The sequence below is a fragment of the Hippopotamus amphibius genome, chromosome 1 (genome assembly GCF_030028045.1).
Source record: "Hippopotamus amphibius kiboko isolate mHipAmp2 chromosome 1, mHipAmp2.hap2, whole genome shotgun sequence".
NCBI lineage: Eukaryota > Metazoa > Chordata > Mammalia > Artiodactyla > Hippopotamidae > Hippopotamus > Hippopotamus amphibius.
Window position 1 is genome coordinate 200,802,139 of NC_080186.1, and position 19,382 is coordinate 200,821,520.

General features: G+C 36.7%; 1 protein-coding gene across 12 annotated transcripts in view; it reads left to right on the plus strand.

Annotated features, from left to right (window-relative positions):
• The window catches only part of MCTP1 (multiple C2 and transmembrane domain containing 1), a 543,089-nt gene that overhangs the window by 352,793 nt on the left and 170,914 nt on the right, over positions 1-19,382 (plus strand). For all 12 annotated transcript variants that reach the window (XM_057739092.1, XM_057739099.1, XM_057739106.1 and 9 more), the window contains 2 exons: positions 8,242-8,428; positions 13,186-13,279. In XM_057739092.1, coding sequence (XP_057595075.1) covers positions 8,242-8,428; positions 13,186-13,279 — 281 coding nt within the window. The remainder of the gene's footprint in view (positions 1-8,241; positions 8,429-13,185; positions 13,280-19,382) is intronic.

The window sequence follows — 19,382 nt, forward strand, 5'->3', positions numbered from 1 at the left end:
ATCATATTGACTTATAAGATCTTATGTATTATTTGTTTTACTGACATAAGTAGTTCTCAGACAGTAAATCTCAAAAAGTGTCCTAATTTTATTGTTAAATTTGGTCCAAATTATGTAAAATGTGTTTTTAGAAATTACCCCCCACCAAAAAAATTCTATAGAGGCTTGTCTTCCTCTTCCGAAGGCTTCGTTTTTAAATGTCCTCTTATCATGATGGCTTTGTAATATCATGAGCTAGTACTTCAGGGCATAACACACACCTAGAAGTTCCTTGTTAGAGGAGATGTAAATTTCTGTTGCAGATATTCTTCCTGATAATTTTAAGCTGAATTTTGGCTGAATTCTTGCCGGATCTGATTATGCCACACCATTGGTGTGTAAATCAGAATCAGAGCGTAGCTGACAGACAGCTGGGCTAGGAGTAAATGTGTCAACTCTGCATGTTCTTATTTATCATTCTGTTCACTTATGCTTATTCAATTAGTATTATATTCAATCCACAGTTTCTTTACTGGGATCTTTTGGTTTTTTTCTTTAATTTTATTTTATACTAGAGTATAGGTGATTTACAATGTTGTGGTAGTTTCAGATGTACAGCAAAATGATTCAGTTATACATATACATATATCTATTCTTTTTCAGATTCTTTTCCCATATAGGTTATTACAGAGTACTGAGTAGAGTTGCCTGTGCTATACAGTAGGTCCTTGTTGATTACCTATTTTATATATCCCAACCTCCTAATTTATTGGGATTTTTTTTTAAAGCCATTGTCCATTTTGTGAGGATTAGTTCAGTTAAAACTAGATGAGATAATCTGTAAATCTACCTAACCAGACATATATGGACTGCAATTCAGTGAAAGCCAGTCAGCAAGTTCAGGGGCCACTGTCAACCCCTCCATGTCATGCAGCTTAAACTTGTCCCTCAAAATATTTGCAGGTCACATGTGACATATTTGATGTATGGGCTACCAGTGTTAATGCATATATAAAATATCTATGAAGCTTGAATCCTGTCCTGTTTTTAAATTAAAAAATACATCCAAATAGGCCTAATATCTACTTCCTGTACCCCTGTGTACATCAATGGTGCTAATCGCAAAACTGTTTCCTCTGGGTAGAACTATTGTTGGTTACTGGTTTAGGCATGGCAGATGAAAAGGCAAGGAGAAAAAGGTGATAAGAATACTGAAATTTTTCTCCCTGAACTTACGGGAAATGTCACCAAATAAATGTGATATATTCCTTTCATGTGGCTAAGTAAAGGCATATAATTTTTTAAAAGTGCAAAGAATTTCAAGCTTTGATATAAAAGTCAGGAAATGTGGTTCGAGGTCTTGCCTTCCCTTAATTTCTTTGAGCCTCAATTTCCCCATTTGTGGAATGAAAGAAAATAGCTCTCAAATCTCTTTCGGTTTTGAGTCTCTTGATTCTTCTAGTGATGATTGATTGATTAATGAGTTGAGTTCGGTACAGACAGTAAATTCTAAAATTGTACAATATCAAACTAAGGCATATGCCATAATAAAACTACGTATTGTATTTACATGGTACTTTCATCTTTTCAAAGTGGTTTTTTCATCTATTATTTCTGTTTTTACAACTCTGCAAAGAGAAGGCATAAATGAGGAAAGCTGATGCACAAAAAGTTTGTGACTTGCTTGATATCACAATACTAATGAGTAATTCAGCTTTATTAAAACTTTGGTGTTCTGAACCCCTTACGTGAACTCTGAAGCTAAATAACTTCACTCAAAGCAACACACTGGGTCTGCAGCAGGTCTAGAAGTAAGGATGTGAGAAACAAGAAGGCTTAGAAAGGGCTGAATCCCCCAAATTTAACAGAGGCCTAACACATAAAGCACTTAATAAATAGTTAATGAATGAATGAATGTGTTGGAAAGAAATCAACCCACTTTCTAGGAAGACAATATAGAAATGGTAGCATGAGCACATTTCATGCTGATCCTGGCTCTGCCACTGTAACCATGGGTAAAATTTTAGCCTCTCTCAGCCTCTATCTGCTCATCCATAAGTACTTTAATACTTACAGAACACCAGCTGTATTCCAGGTGCTGTGCTACGTGCCTGCCCTTGAGGTGTATCAGAATATTGACAGGAAAAATACCTGCAGGTTATTGCAATGAGAATTAGTTAAAAATTAGCCAAGCAAAGATAGGTAGATACATCATCTCAGGCAAAGGGGTTGCTTCGTACAAACACAAAGAAACAGGTGAACCCTAGCATGGATGGTGGGAGAATTACAAGCTGTCAGGAATTACTTTAGTAGTAAGTCAACAAATGACACCCAAGCTGATGGTAGGACATGGAGGGCCCCACTGTCTTGCTAAGGATATTTCATACGTTGTGGGGAGCCAGAAGTGGGACATGGTCAGGTTTGTGTTTTGGACCTCTGTATCTACGGCGATTGAATTGTATCAATAGTTTTTGCCTTCGACTGGGTTGACTAGGAAAAGGAGCTTGAGGCAGTGATTAGGTGCAGATGCTTAATTGGGAGGTACCATCCCAGGCCCTGAGAGTGAGAGAGAAAGAACGTGAGGCAGGGAGAACTAGGAAGTAATGCACGGTGATAAGTTACTGGGCTGGCCATGTTCCCTGTGTTTCAGAGACACAGTGGTGGCTCAGCAGCTGTGCCCGCTTGGCCATGTGTGGACAGGCAATATGGAGAATCCTGCACTGGAATGGTTTGTGAGAGGGTATCTTCCCATCTCCTATGCCATTGATCTAAGTTCATCCCATAAGGAGAAAACTTCTTCATTGTTTCACCTGGTTTCTTTGGCAGTTGATCAGGAAGCCAGATCCCATACTCTACAGTGTGGCTTTCATCCAACTGCAGAAGTGGCCTAGAAGCCAGAAATTTGGGGCATGTGGCAGTTGGGCCTAGAAGCACAGTGGCAGCCAAGCGGAGCACTCAGCCTATTTGGGTGAGTGAAAGTTAGGACACTCCTACCCCCACTCCTAGGGGGAAGACCTATGAGGACTCAAGCCCAGTCGATTGGTCACAGTGGTGGGATGAGGAGCAGCCCCTTGGAAAGACCCAGCCAAAGTCGAGGCTGAGGCAGAGCAGGCAGCTGAGGACCTAGGAGTTCCATGTGGAACTCAGATATAAAACACAGGTAAGGGGAACTGTTCTTTGAACCAAAGAGAAGAATCCACACCCCATTTTGACCTGGACGCACCACCCCTCTCTCAGTGCTCCTTAGAAGACAGTTTGAAATTAGATTTTCTGCCTTCTAGCACCAAAATTCAGACTTTTTTTTTTTTTTTCTGGTGAGGTAGAGGCATAGTACATCTGAGGAATAATATTTCATTGCCTGTAAGATGAATTTGTTATCTTACTATTTTTGGTTTGTGGAATTGCAAAGAAAGGAAGACGTAAACAAAGGTAGAGTTATAACAAATTGTAGAATTTGAGGTTTTTGACAATTTGAAGTTCATCTAATTCAATTACCTCATATCACAAATGAGAAAACTGGAATTCAAGGGGATAAGTTGTCTTGGAAAAGGTCATCCAACTAATTAGTGACAGATGGAGGGGTAGAACCAAGGGAATCTGATGCCCAATCTTAGGCTCTTTTCCCTGTGTATGTGTCTCTGTATATATTTTTGAGTTCATGAATTTGCTTCAATACTTTAAAAATTTTGCCTTTTCATTTTAATAATATAAACCCATCAATTTTTGCTTATTCTGAACCATCTGGATGATCGTCTAGTATTTCCGTAATCAAACTATGGTGAATTCTTCCTTTGTTGAGGACATAATAGTACAGATAAGCCAAATACAGGTGAATCTGCCTGTTGGACTGCTATAACCAAACACCATAGACTGCGTGGCTTATATTCAACAGAAATTTATTTTTCACAATTCTAAGGGTTGAGAAGTCCAAGATCAAGACACGAGCAAATTTGGTGTCTGGTTTGGTGGTTCATAAACTGCTGTTTTCCTCTGTGTCCTCACATGACAAAAAGGGTGAGGGATCTCTCTGGTGCCCTTTTTATAAGGGCACTAATTCCATTCATGAGGGCTCCACTCTTATGACCTAATCACTTCCCAATCACCCCACCTCTTAATACCATCATGTTGGGCGTTAGTTTTCAACCTATGAATTTTGGAGAGCACACAAACATTCAAACCGTAGCATTGGCCCATAGTAATTAGTAGTGAACTCACTTTGCAATACACTATGCTGCAGGAGTTCCACCTTTGTACATATTTATTCAGTGACAGCAAAGGAATAGCAAAAGCTTTTTCTCCACCAAATTCCAGCAATAATTTGATTTGATACCCATTTAATACATACATCAGTGATGCTATACTGCTCACTTTATCCTCAAGTTAACACGATAGTTTTGCTTAGTTATCAGGTGACATTTTACTTTAAATGGCATCTGAGAATTACTCCTGAGCAGAGTTTTTAGATGAACAAGAGTTCTGAATAACCTCAACTAGCAAAAAGCATCTTGAATTCATTAATACTCTTATCAAAATATTTGTATAAATAGACATTTTCCATATGAGAGTGATTAAAGTCAAAATTCTGAAATGTTAAATACAGGACAGAACCTGGGACTATTTCTCCGAGTATACCTAATATTGGAAATTTAGTTGCAGCAGAAAGGTATAATCCTTCCTATAAATGTGTAATGGTAATTTAAATTGTATTAGTTCTATAGCTTTTAAAATTCAATTCGTAATTTTTTCTTAGTTTATAATCTTATAAGAGCAATTGCAGCATTCTTCCTAGTTCATACATATTTTTAAAGCATAAAAATAAAAATAACATACTTCTGTACTTGAAAACTGAGGTAAGGTTTCCTGTTCAAAACAAGTTCATATAGTACCCAGTTTAAGAATGGCCTCATACAGCACATGCCTTCCTCCAGGATGCATTATTAAAATAATGACAGACTGGTTAAGGAAAAAGCCTAGATCTTGGATTCCAGAGTCCCAGGTTCAGGTCTGGTTCTGCTAATAACTAACCGTGTGTCTGCATTAATTCATGTGACTTCTCTGGCCCTCAGTTTCCTCATTGATAAATTAAGGAGACTTTGGGGATCATAAATCCTTATGCCTGTTGGAACCAGGGACAGAATTAAGTGAAATAGTCCAGCCGTAAGTAGACAGTATTGGGGACAGTAACTCAGAGGACATTTGCTCTTTCTTTAAAGTTGTGTAAATTCAAAACTTTTTTAGCACAATAAAAACAATAAATCCACGGACCAGATTTGACCTGAGAGGTGCCAGTTTGCAATTCCTGGACCAGATCATCTTTAGAACACCTTTCCCAACTCTAAAGAATTAAATGCAATGACTCTAATATAAATGAGGAGGAGACCAACATCTAAATGACTGGTACTAAATGGTAATAGGCATAGAAGAAATTCCTCCAGAAGATTTCAATGTGTTTTAGAGTAATGCAAGACCTAAATAGACGTTTCTCCAAAGAAGACATACAGATGACCAAGAGGCATATGAAAAGATGCTCAACATCAGTAATTACTAGAGAAACCAAATCAAAACTACAATGAGGTATCACCTCACACTGGTCAGAATGGCCATCATCAAAAAATCTACAAACAATAAACGTTGGAGAGGGTGTGGAGAAAAGGGAACCCTCTGGCACTGTTGGTGGGAATGTAAATTGATACAGCCACTATGGAGAATAGTATGGAGGTTTCTTCAAAAACTAAAAATAGAATTACCATATGCAAGGGAGGGAGGGAATACGGGGAGATGTGTATAAAAAAAGATGATTGAACTTGGTGTACCCCCCCCAAAAAAATAATAAATAAATTTAAAAAAAACAAAACAAAAAACAAAAAAAACCAAATAAACTAAAAAAACAAACAAACAAACAAAAAAGAATTACCATATGACCCAGCAATCCCACTACTGGGCATATACCCAGAGAAAACCATAATTCAACAAGACACATGCACCCCAATGTTCATTGCAGCACTATTTACAATAGCCAGGTCATGGAAGTAACCTAAATGTCCAACAACAGTTGAATGGATAAAGAAGATGTGGTACATATATACAATGGAATATTACTCAGCTATAAAAAGGGATTAAATTGGGTCATTTGTAGAGATGTGGATGGACCAAGAGTCTGTCATACAGAGTGAAGTAAGCCAGAAAGAGGAAAACAAATATCGTATATTAATGCATATACGTGGAATCTAGAAAAATGGTACAGATGAACCTATTACCAGGGCAGAAATAGAGATGCAGACTATGTGGACACAGGGCAGGAAGAGGAGGGTGGGATGAATTGGGAGATTAGGATTGACATATATACAGTACCAAGTGTAAAATAGATAGCTAGTGGGAATCTGCTGTATAGCACAGGGAACTCAGCTTGGTCCTCTCTGATGACCTAGATGGGTGGAGGAGGGGGTGGGGGAGGTGGGGAGAGAAGTCCAAGAGGGAGGGGATATATGTGTACATATAGCTGATTTGCTGTGTTGTACAGCAGGAACTAACACAACATTGTAAAGCTCCAATTCATAGAGATAATACTCCAATACTCCAATAAAAAAATAAATTAAAAAAAGAAGAGGGATGCAGGATCATACAAAGGAATAGGGTGTGAACAGGCCTGGAAATGCATGATGAAAGTGAGTGAAAGACCCTTCTTGGTCCCAACTTTATCCAACCCAAAGTATTATCTAAACTGTCATCCCTGTTCAATTCTCCAGTGTCATACTCTCAATCTAGTCCAAAGATTCATTCATATTCAAGAAATTATAGGTTAGGCACAGTGCCAGATGCTGGAAAGATCTGCAGAAAATCATATTCATGTTTTTCCTTTTTATGAGAGAATGCATTTGATTAGCTGTTTTTCACCATTGCATTTTTTAACCCTCAATTTGTTCCAGGTATTATTAAGAACTAATTCCAATTAAAATTTGAATATTAAATAAGGCATTTGATATGTTTTTTCTTAGGCTAGAATTTAAGGGGACAGCATGAGAGTATTTGGAAATGAATGTTGTGTTTGCGGAAACAATGAGGTTACCTGATACACGTCCTACCTGTAGGAAGATGTTTTTCTGACTTGGTACAGACCCTAATTTCCTGCTCTATCGATAGTTAACATTTAGTGCATACAGATTTTCTGTCATTGACCAGGATGTTTCTTTTCTTTTCATTTCTTGCATCTATTCCTCTTCCTCCCAACTGTTTCTAGTCTGGCTATCTTTCATGTCATTTTTGCTAGGCAAAAATAAAACATACATGTCAAACTTTGATTCCATTTCTAAAACCACTGACACTAAAGAGATGTTTGAAACTCAACCTTAAGCTTTGAGGCCCTATTCACAGAAGTTGAACTTAAAAGCAAAATAATAAACAATAATTAGAGTGAAGAATAAGAAGGGACAAAAATTTAATCTGTCCCCGATAGCTGGCCACCCTGTGTATGACAGTACCACATCTGTTCTTATAATTGGTGCTTTCCTGTTTTAAATGCCTTGTCTTCACGTCTGCCCCCCTCTCTCTTGGCTTATTGCCCTTGTGGTTGTGGTCAACACAGTGTCTTTCTCCTCCAAATCAATTGACATTTTTGTGACTAGAGTTTGCAAAATGTTCAGTTCTGAGAAGGTGACATACCGAGCCTGGGCTGCCATGTTATTACAAAGTCTCTCTTAGGACAACTCTCAACACTTGAGCTATAATGTTTTTAGAGGATTTGTTTGTTAATATAGATTTATGCAGTGTTCTATGAATAAATTGGCATCGTTTTAAAAACGTAAAACGTATGACATCATTGTAGTGCATGGTCTGTTCACTGTTTAATAATACTTATGAACGAGGGCAAAACACCTATTGTTCTAGAGTGGCACAAAAATTCAGACTCTCGCTAGTTTGCCTCTTTAGACAGCTCACGTTAGTCCTTCTGTAAGCAAAGCCCCACTGATCTGGGCCATCTAGGGATTGAAAGCCCCTGCTGATTTATAAATATGGTGACACTGGGTAGTAATCAAATCAGATAAGCACATTTTTTTGAGTCTTACAAGAAATAAGCAATTAGATTCTAAAATAATCAGAGTCTGAATTTTGTGAAGTCAGCTGACATGAGAGACATATGCTTCCAGTAGTCCAAATGGTATTTCCATTGATTGATTTTTCACATAGCTCTGAGCAGCCTGCACTTCCACTGTCTGATGTGGCCAAAAAAAAAGCCTTTTGCTAATTCAAAACATTTGTTTTTAGGTGCCAGATCGACCTGTCGGCTCTCAGTAGGGAACAGACACACAAGTTGGAGTTGCAGCTGGAAGAAGGGGAGGGGCACCTGGTGTTGCTGGTCACCCTGACAGCTTCGGCCACAGTCAGCATCTCTGACCTCTCCATCAACTCCCTGGAGGACCAGAAAGAACGCGAGGAAATATTAAAGAGATATGTACGTATGTAAGCCTCCTCCTTCAGGGTCACGGGTGACTAGATGAGGTTGTAAATAATTTACATGGAGTGACAGAAGTACATCTGCAAAGCTGTCTGGCAGATGAATCAGCGGAAGCAGGAGGCTGGGCAGATGCAACTACCATGCATATCTTGGCAGAAGCACTTGGGTTACCCAAGGATATCTAGACACCTGGTCTTCTCTCAAGTCTCTTCCAGAGCAAGTTCTAGATTCTGAAATTCTCCTCAGTAATTTTGTCACAGAAGAAAATTATCATGCAGGGAAGCTCCCCATAATGGAACTCGAGTTTACATAATACTTTAAAATGAGTTCCTTGATTATTTGTCATTGGAATTAAGGTTTCTTTGTCTTTACAAGTTTGAAATGGAGTTAACGGCACTTACTTTTTAATTAGTAGGTTGGTTACTGGAGGATATTCACAGAAATAATTTTTCCTTTCAACTGCTTAGAAAAGCCTCACTTCATTCCTTTAATTTTTAAAAATTAAATATGAAATATAATTAAAAGGAAGCCTTCTTACCTTTTGATCAGATGTAGAGTGGTAGGGTGGCATAGTGAGTCACTAAAATAAGTACCCTTCTCAAATTTTATCAAACCCAAACATTCACAGCCAAATCTACCTATTTCCCAGCATCTTCACATTATGTATTTCCCACCATGCAGTTTTCCTGAATCAACAGAGAGGGGAGCTCTTACTCCATCGTTCTCTCTCAGTGAAGCCTCGAAAAAGTGAATGCCTCAGTACCAATGAAGCTGGAAGAAAAAAGGAAAAAAAAAAAAAAAAAAAAAAAAAAAAGCTTTTCCACTTAAAATTACAAAGCTTGTATTGTACAATGCTACCAGGTGTTTAGAAGGCTCCTCTAGACACTCAGTCATGAAACCAAGCTCTAACAAAGAACCACTTAATTTTTTTTTTAGATTTTAAAATATTCCTATTTGCTGACCGACATCCTTCCAATAACTGAATTTAATAAAGATGTACCTTATCAGGCTGTGCAGATAACATGAAGTACTGGTACTAATGCTCTACAATATTCTTCAAACAGATTAGCAGGATGTACGCTTCAGCAAATTTATTCTGGCTATCTCCACTGAATCAGCTGTCTGCTAATGCTTGTACAACTCATCCACCAATGGTGTTATCATAAACAGTTTAATAGAGGTGACTTAACAAGGCTAAATAGTATGTATTTTTAAACCACCTAAGAGCCTAAGGTATTGTGTGGCATCTTCTAATATATAATTGCAGTTGTGAAAATTATTTTACATTTTGGTACCCACCAAGACATATTCTCCTGTTCCCAGAAGTGAGCCTCATGAATTGAAACAATTTAAAAGAAATTAATTCGTATATGAATATAAAAATGATTCTAGGCATTATAATATTGTATTTGATGGATTAATATTTGATACTATCCCATATATTAGAATGATACTACGGGCTAGGTAATTAGAAATGATCCAATTATTACTGATTTTTTTTTTTTTTTTTTTTTACTGTGTGGGATTCCTTAAATCGGCCATTTCCATTTAGAATTTGACTGTTTGTTTCTATACCTTCTTTCAAACATTAGTTATTATTTCAACAAAATGTAAATATAATGTGGATGTCCCGGCTAATTCTCAGATTATATTCTGCTCAATATACTAAAAAGTGAACCAAGTTTAAATACACTTTTTTTAGCCCTGAATTTCAAGCACAGGCCTGTATCTCCCTTTAGAATCGTACCTGCTGAGAAGCTAGTGTATGCAGTATAGCACGTGTATTATGATTTCTCATAGCAACACAAGGACAGACCTATATTTTAGGGTTTCAGAGCGTTTCCTTTTTATTTTATAGATTATAAAAGGAATGAATACTGTATGATGTCTGAAATATCACTTGTTTTGGAGAAACATATAAAAGAGTTTACTTTGTGAGTTATCCATATGTTTTCCTAAGAATGTGATTTGGCGCTGGTTGTGGTGAGAAAAGTAAGTGGATTGTCCCACTCTCATGTGAAACAGCCCTGAAAAGGCTCTCCATTGCTGTCGTTCAGCTGTTCATTGCGAAGCACTGAAGCCCCACAAATTAAACAGACATTTCTGTGTGTGCCATTGTTTGATCACCACATTCTGAAAAGATGGCTAATTCCATTTTTCCTTTTTTTCTTCTTTTTGGGGGGAGGAAAGCAGGGAAGGTCAATAGGGGGCGGGTGGTAATGGGTAGTAGACCAAGAGCGATTGTATGACCTTTTCAGAACGGGGATGCTGAACCCTTGCTCCCCCTTGTCACAGTTTAAAAACCAGAGGAGCTAGTTTAGAGAAGAAGTTGTTAGCATTCCATTTTTATTATGACATTTCACAGTCATCTGATTTAATGTCCCTTGACCGGATTGTCCACCGTGAGACGATGGGCTTGAAATGTTATTTAGAGCATTGATAAAAGGTGAGCGGTTCTAAGATGACAGCGAGTCATAAGGCTGGTGGTGTGACATTAATTTTCTCCATAACAGAGATGGAATAAGACGTCACGGTGACAAGCTGTCAATCAGCTCTGGCCCCTCAGAGCATCTCGATGCCATAGGATGGGGTATTGCCTCTCCCGTAATGGAGCTGAACTGAGATGCTCTCCCTGACAGCTGCTGCAGCCATAGAGAAAATATATTATACAGCCTTTCATTAAAAAAATAAAGAGGACTCCTCTCCAGAGCATTTCAATCTTTTCCCATCTATTGAGGGCTGAAAGGATTCACAGCAAATCATAGATTCCTCTGCTATGGAAATTTCGGGCTTCAGAAACCATCCAGGTTTTGAGGCCTTCTAAAATAACCATAAATAACAAGGCAGGAATACCTCTTGATAAAGCACTCCTTACAGTTATATTTTTAAACTGATATATTTATGTTTTTTTACTTTTTTTTTTTTTTTTGAGTTCTTATTATAATCCATGTGTTACTGGCCTAAACAGTTGAAGTTTGCAATAAATTACTGAGCGTCAGCCGATTGGAGGAAATGAAACCTTCAAACAATAATTACCCCTCCAAATGGAAAGCAGAACTTTGGAGCTGAAGCACCAGAAGCAGTGTGACTCTGCAGTGAGGTTACCAGTATGAAAATGATTCTCTGACTGAAGATATTTTTTTAGTCACAGTGAAACTTGGTTTAAATTGCTCCTGAAAATTAAATGACAGAAACCTTTTGATAAAACTTTTCTCCGTCATTAGATTAGGAGACTTCCCTGGTCTGTAACACTCAATAAGCTCTGAGGTAAGAAGCAGCTTCCCACACCTGCTCGTTAAGGCCTCAGGAAGACAAGATGCCTACAAATCTGATTCATAATACTGCGGTCTAAAGTTTCCACTTCTAAGCCCTTAATTTACAGGCATTTAAATGGAGAGAGAAGTGCATTTTTATTGAACTCTGTCATCTAGGTAGTTTAAACAGAGTTTGGATGATAAACAACTGTTTAAAAACAATAAAAGATTAAGAGCTAATCCTTGTGCTAAACACTTTTTTAAAAATTAGGTTGTGAGATTACACCTCTATCTGCATTTCCTCCTCTCAGTATACCAAGGTCATAGCTTCAGTGTAAACAATGACTAGTCATAAGGGGCTGATAAAGTTAATATCATGGTAAGCTTGTGCTTGTCAGTCTTCTCACATTCTCAATACAAAAATGGGAATGTTCTTTAGTAACATTTTAATAGATAACTTTATTATGCAAAACTATGTTATGCTTCCCAGTTTTAAAGCATTTTAAAGATGATGAAGAAGTACCTTTGATTTACTGAATAAAAGTGCTGATCTTGTCATGAGAAAAATGCAAGGACATATAAATAAACAAATGCATATCATGTTCTGTAGGTTGATTTTACTGAGTATTTGTGTCCAGTAATTAGAATTCTGAATTATTTTCTTGGTATCCCTCTTTTAATTCCTTCAGGTATTATACTTCTTCAAACTTTACCATAATTAATTTATGAAATTAAAATAGGTTTTAGCATTTGGATCTGATTCTTCTATCAAAATTTCTATACTTCTATACCTACTACAATGGTAAATAAAGTTACAAATTTAAGAAAAATTACTCATCACTTTTGGATTTATTTTTTAATCAACTTGGTTTATTTTTTAAGATAAATAAATAAATAAATAAATAAGACACCTAAAAGGTGTGGGGTAGAAATACATCTTTTGAATTAAATATTAGACAATAATCTTTAAATAATTTAACTCTTATCTAGCACCTACAACTTGCAGAGCTCCCCGAGAAAATAATAGAAAAATAATTAATGTTGGCTTTCTTATTCCCAAAGTCTGAAGTGTGTTACTTACCCAACAACTTAAGATTCAGTATTAAGAATCACTAGTCTCCAAATCATCATGCCCGTAGGTGAAAGATTTCTTGGAGTGCTTTCGTAAAGGACACTGATGGAAGAATGCAGACATATCCTGTTTCATAATTTATTGTTCACCACCTACCACTAATTACTTATGGGGAAGAAACGTTGTGGTATTTTTTACCCTTTCAAAAAAATCTACTTATATAGCAACAATTATCTACATAAATATGTGTGTGTGTGTATGTACACATTCATGATGGGGGGAAGGTCATCTGTACTGAAGAAACATGAATATCCCTTTGATCACCTAAGCAGCATTCTGAGATCAACCATAATCCTTTGTTTTCTCAGCACACTCTTTGAGACCCTGTAGGACCTTTCTTTCCTAATACTGATGTTGGGGTCTTTCAGAGCCCACTGAGGATATTTCACAACCTGAAAGATGTGGGATTCCTCCAGGTGAAAGTGATCAGAGCAGAAGGGTTAATGGCCGCTGACGTCACAGGTAAGAAACAATGCAGATTTCCTTTTGCCTATATATCAAGCAGCATGCAAGGTGTACATCGTTTGATGATTGAACTTTTCATTTCACCTGACCGGATCTTCAAAGTAAATAATAAAAGTTTGATGATGTTGCAGAGATGTGCTACCCACCCGATTTTTATACTGTCTCTGCTTTTTAAAAAAGGGTAAGGTTAAAAAGTAAACAATAAAAAGGAAAACAACTTTTGAATCGTTGCCTTCTCCAAGGTTTAGTCAATATAGTGGTTATGTTTCTTCCAGGTTTTATCATTTTACATTTTGGGTAGTAATACTGTATCTTCTTCTCTTAGACAGTATCCGCTGCCCTCAGATAATATTTTAGCATCAACACTGACAATTCAAACATGCATGAAATCTGTTGCATAGTTGACTGAAAAGTTTAGTTGCATAGTACTCAATTACTTGGTATGAACTCTCGGTATTTGGGTTGTTGATCCAGTTCCTTACTTGTCCAAATTCCCTAGCACATCCCAGAGGTCATTCTGGATCTAAACTAAACATCTACATTGTTCTAAATTTTTTTCAACCAAGGAACAGACCTATAAAAATGCCCAAAGCAGTATGATGTCTTAAAGCTTCCTGATTTGGTTATTGCTGTTTCTGTTTCATATTAATTATTTAATCAATTTCCAGAATTAAATTATGGTTTTGAATTTGCAACTATGTGAGCATTCGCTTTTTAATTTCATAGGATTTGAGAGGTTATTTATATGATTCCTTAAATTGTCCATCTCAAGGTGGATAATAAATAGGACTGACGACCAATTTTGTGCAAATTTCACTGTTCCTGAAAGGAAGTGCCCACTTATTATTTGTGGAAATATGCTTACCACTGTGAACAGCCAGCAAGTTGACCCTCAAAGGGTAGCTAAGTTATTTGAAGGGGAGAAATGTACTTTTCCTACCATATAAGGGCTTGCAAACCCATTACATGATCACCACTGCCCTTAATTCATGGAACAGAATCAAAACCTAATTAGAAGATCACATGCCTTAGAACTAAAATAGCAGATGTCTGCTGAAAAATGGCAATATTTTAATTTTTTTAATATTTGCGTAGTATTGAATGACTATTGTATGATAAAAATAAAAAATGTTGAGAGTTTAGTTTCTTTAAAGAGAATATTATCAACTCATTTGTAACCAAGAAGATAATAACAATTGTCAGATATTATTTCAAAATAGGCATACCTGAAAATGATGGGAGAGAGAATTGTTTGTAATCTTTTTACATATATACTGACTTGGCTCCTTGTACTAAACAATTAGTGAATGCTAAGTTTATTCACTTTCTATTTTATTTCTGGTGTGGCTATAATCAAATTAATCTGGACAGAATGATTTTTTATTATTATTGTGCTGCTTTTGTTATTAGAACCAACAGTCAGCAATGAATGGTTGACTAACTGTTCTTTTTTTGTTCATTTTGGACATTAACTTAAAGACCAGAACAGGAACTCAGTGCTGCTTTTACACTGTAGAGGTCCTGGCCAGCCTTTGATTCCCAGCAGCAGGTAGATTCAAGAATTCATGGCCGTGACATTCACCATCATGGGAGACATCTTCACTTTTCTTCAGCATTTTCTGTGGGGGTGGGGAGCACCCAGTGTTGGGCTAAAGATGAGGAGAAAAGCCTAAAATATCTCAGAGGGCACCTACGTGTTAAGAACTATCACTGGGTATTTATAGTGGGCACAATAATTTCTTATATAAAAATTCAAGTCCCCTTTACTTCAGAAGTTTATATTTCTGCCCATTACACAAGTTAAATGCAATTATATATTTGTCTCTCTTGGAGAGAAGCTGTCATTGCTTTTGAAACTTCATGAATATGCAAACTACGTTAACTCAGTTGGCCTATATGCCACTATGCAAGTTAAAGTACGTGTTCTCTTGAAGCTGGAAAAAATAGATAGATTTCTTTCATAATGGTTCCATATAAATTAATGTGAATAACAATCGCCTTTTCCTTAGGGATTCAGTGAGATATAATTTTGATCTGATAAAATGAACTTTAATTTGGGGAATACTAAATAACAGATTCTCCATTTTTTCCTTCTAGTTTTAGGGATATAAATCTAATGATTCCTCATTCCTCACTGACCTTATAATCTAATGTGCTCTGAATTGAACAAGAGAGATGTTGAACTATTCAGGGGCAAGAGGATAATTCAGTCTTTGACCTTGCTAACTCTTAGACCTTTTGTGGTCTTTATGACATTTGTGATGGTGGCAGAAACCGAGGACCATATATTTAAGACAGAAATGTCTGAATAGTCTACCAATTTAAAAACAAAATTACTTTTGAAAAGGATAAGTATTTCTATGTATACCGATCCTTCCTGGTCTTTATCGTGAAATTTGGGGCACAAATAAGCTCTTTGTATACTTTATCTCTTACTTGCTCAAAGAAGAACTTTAAATAATATGTCGTACATCTCAGCGGATATTTGGAGTCAGGCTCTACAAGATATTCAGCAACAGTTTGAGGAAAGGGAATAGCGTCAATGGTGCTGTCTTCAGATGCTCAAATTCGCATCCATTTAGGATTGTTGTGGATGGAGAGGAGAGAATTTAAATCACTGATAGCAGAGAATATTTTTGGATCGGATATAAATGAGGCTATTGCTATAAGAGACTTAGTTGGTTTTTCGAACACTTCTCCAGACAAGTCCAACAACACAAACTCATATTTGACCAACTTTGCTCTATTTTTAAAATATTTTTAATGATTAAAACCTAAAGTTAAATTTCCATAGTTTAAGCAAAGATTTTTAAATTACAATCTTCCATCATTTAGCATGAGCACAAGAAGAAGAGATTCTATAATCTTTTAAGTAGCCATCACTCTTACTGCAGTTACAAAGAGTTTTTTTCCTTTCAAAATGTAAAATTTTTCTTTTGTTACAACACATTCATTGAGAAACATTGTGATACTGTATTAACTCTGTGTGAATAAAGAGCAATTGAGCCTCTCTTTGAATGAGTGAGTATAAAGCACAAATTACTTTTTAATGAAACCCTCAATTCTTCCCCTTTCCACAAAAAGCCTATAGCCTCGTTCAGCTGAAGGCGACTACAGTAGGTCACTTCAGTTAAGCCCCTAATAAACTGTTGATAGTCGAGGGTAGTTTTTTCTTCCGTCTCAATAGCCCAGTGTTGGACAGTGCACTTCAAATCATTAAGGTTAATACAGATTTAAAAAAGAGATTAACTCTGGTGGTTAAGGCCTCAATTTACAACTCCCACACATACACATGCATTGAGTGAGGCACAAGAGTGGATTGAAATTTCAGTCAAATTGTGGGCAGCCTTTCACAGCCTGAGAAAGTGGCACTCTGGTTTTCAAAGTTGGTCAGCTAAATTCTTCGTGAGGGAAAAAGTTTGATTAACTGAAAAATACTGCACGGTACAACTTACTTACCTTTCAAGTAACCAGTGAAAAGGTTAATGTCTCTCTGGACCATCAAAGCGAAACCTGCAGACTGTCTGGCCCTGTGTTCACTGGGGAAGATTCTACCGCTAAATCAAGTGCTCCTTGAAACTGGACAGATTGTGAGGAGGGAAAGACCAATAGTGGAATTTTTTTTCTTTTCTTGGTGGTGGGAAACAGTTCGTGTAGGTTGGAATTTGTCTTTTCTAGCTTCTAATTATTCTTCCTTGGACGGCGCCTAATTTTTGCTTTCAACCGAACATTTAAAGTCTTCTATATTGAGTGAGGCTTTCTTTGCAGCGTATTTAGACCTGGCCTATTGGTTCTTTCAAGTTCTTAGAGAAGAAAAAGAAAAGGGTTCTTCTCCTCAGCCCCTCCCCTCCATTTTCCCCTGGGTTGTTTTTTTGAGCTCCAGAGGAAGAGGTCACAGCCTCCCCAGGGATACCAGCCACTCAGTTTCAGAAACACTGATATGGGAGAACTGTGAAACCCTTTCAAAAGATGCCCTACCTTTTCACTGTATTAAAAGGTACACTAATATGAAACTTCTTCACTCCAGGTGAATTGATCTCTCAAATTAATGCACCATCTCCTTTAGGAAACAATAGAGGGGGGAGAGAAAAAAAGGAAGAGAGGGAGAGAATTTACAATTAACATAAACTGTCATTGAAATAGTGCCATTAAATGAGCATATCTTTTTCGAGAACAACACTACACATAAAGACTTGCAACTCACCAGCTCCATAGTCTGGAAACCTACTAGTTATTAAGGGAGATGTTTACTACCCCTTTATTTGCGTAGACTTTTCCCATGTTTTTCTTTAGGAAAACTGTCTTCATTGTTGGAAAATATTTTAGTAACAAAACAGCAGAAAAAGACATGCTACAGTTTTTTTATCAGCTTCCGTGAGAGTCTTATTATCTTAAGAAATAACAGTTAGCAGCTCAGATTCATTAGCAGAGCTAAATTTAAGCCCCATTTGACAGGCTGCCTAGAAAACATTTTGTTTTGCTGTCTGTGGGCTTTAATTAAGATGTGTTCAATTTCAGTCCTCTTCAGTCTAGCCGCCCCACCCCACCCCAACTTGCTGTGTCACAGACCGGCGATCAGACACTTTTAGATGGTCCGGCCCATGACTTTGACCTTCTGCGCAGTCCAGCGTTCCCTGGGGAACCGTTCAACTCATGAGGTCTGATTTCACACTTCCAGGATGCCTCAGCTCTCTTAACAATGACAGGGAGACAAAGCCCTTTAGAGCAGGCCGCATGGGGACTTGTTTAAATTGGAAACCAGAGAGGAGTCAAGGAACAAGGTTATGGGCTACAGAATGGTGCTTTTAATAAAGAGCTCACAGCTCCGACTCAGCTCAAAGAAGTCTACCTCTGTACAATTAATTGAGCCATTTATCTGGAGCATCTTAGGCCTCTACTTTCTCACAGATTGCGTGGTAAATATCAGCTAAGAAGCAAATGAGATATGCATGAAATGAATTTTAACACTTTGATTGCTGTGCCTCCAGTCTTCATTAAAAGTAAATTTATTTGTATTTCTGACCTCATTATCAGTAGGCTGCCTGCATTTTTATTGCTTCCTGTGATTTCCAGCTTGAGTGTGTCATGAAGGTATATTTTATACAGAGATTTGGATTTATTATTCTTGATATTTTCCCTGAACATTATAGGTCTATTCAGAGAATGAAAATGAAAAGGTAGCTATACAGAAAAAGGCAAGTCTGTTCTTTGAAAGTTTTATATACTAAATGCCAAGCACATATACATCCAAGCTATTATCCTTTTAAAAAATTAACTTTTGTGGGTTACTCAAACAAATTGCATAAGATATAAGCAATTCTCATTTGAGTGGCCCTCAGAATATGATAGCTCTGCTGGTAGAAGTAGCTATGCTGTTTCTTTTATAGAATTGTAGCAGTTTGAATTTTCCATAGCATATGACTTTCATTGCCATTATCACATTTAATAACATTGATGATATCTAATAAATGCAGCCGTAGAGTTTATGATCATTATTTAAAACCTGTGTTAGAAGAAAATAGATATCCTTTAAACTCTACATAGTCCCATTGAAATTGTATGCATATAATGCAGTGGAATTCCTTCATATTTGTGAATTATCAAGAGTAAAATAATTTACCCAGAAAAGGGAATTATTTGTAGAAGTAATTCTTAATTTTTAAACCTTCACTGTCTTAAAATCTTCAAACTATATTTCTCGAAACATAAAATCAAGTTTTACACAAAATGTATTCTAAATTTCCCAAGTATGCTTTATATCCTTTACATAATCTAATGTTTCTATTTGCTTTCTAATAATTAAGCTTGTAGAAGACTATTAAGCAGATAGTATACTTTGAGAAGAAATTTCACACAATTTATAATGCATTAAAAACCTCCAATACCTGACATTCGTATCATTATAATATACCTAGTTTAGAAAACAGTATGACACACATACATGTTAAATGTCTTAAGACTATATAAATCTCTTCCATAAATATGAGACAAGACAAAGCATCCCAAGGGAAGAAAGCAAATCATTGGTCTTTATTCTTTCATGCCACCATATTGTACATAGAAATAAAAGTTGCTTCCTTTTAGTAATTTTATCTTTAAA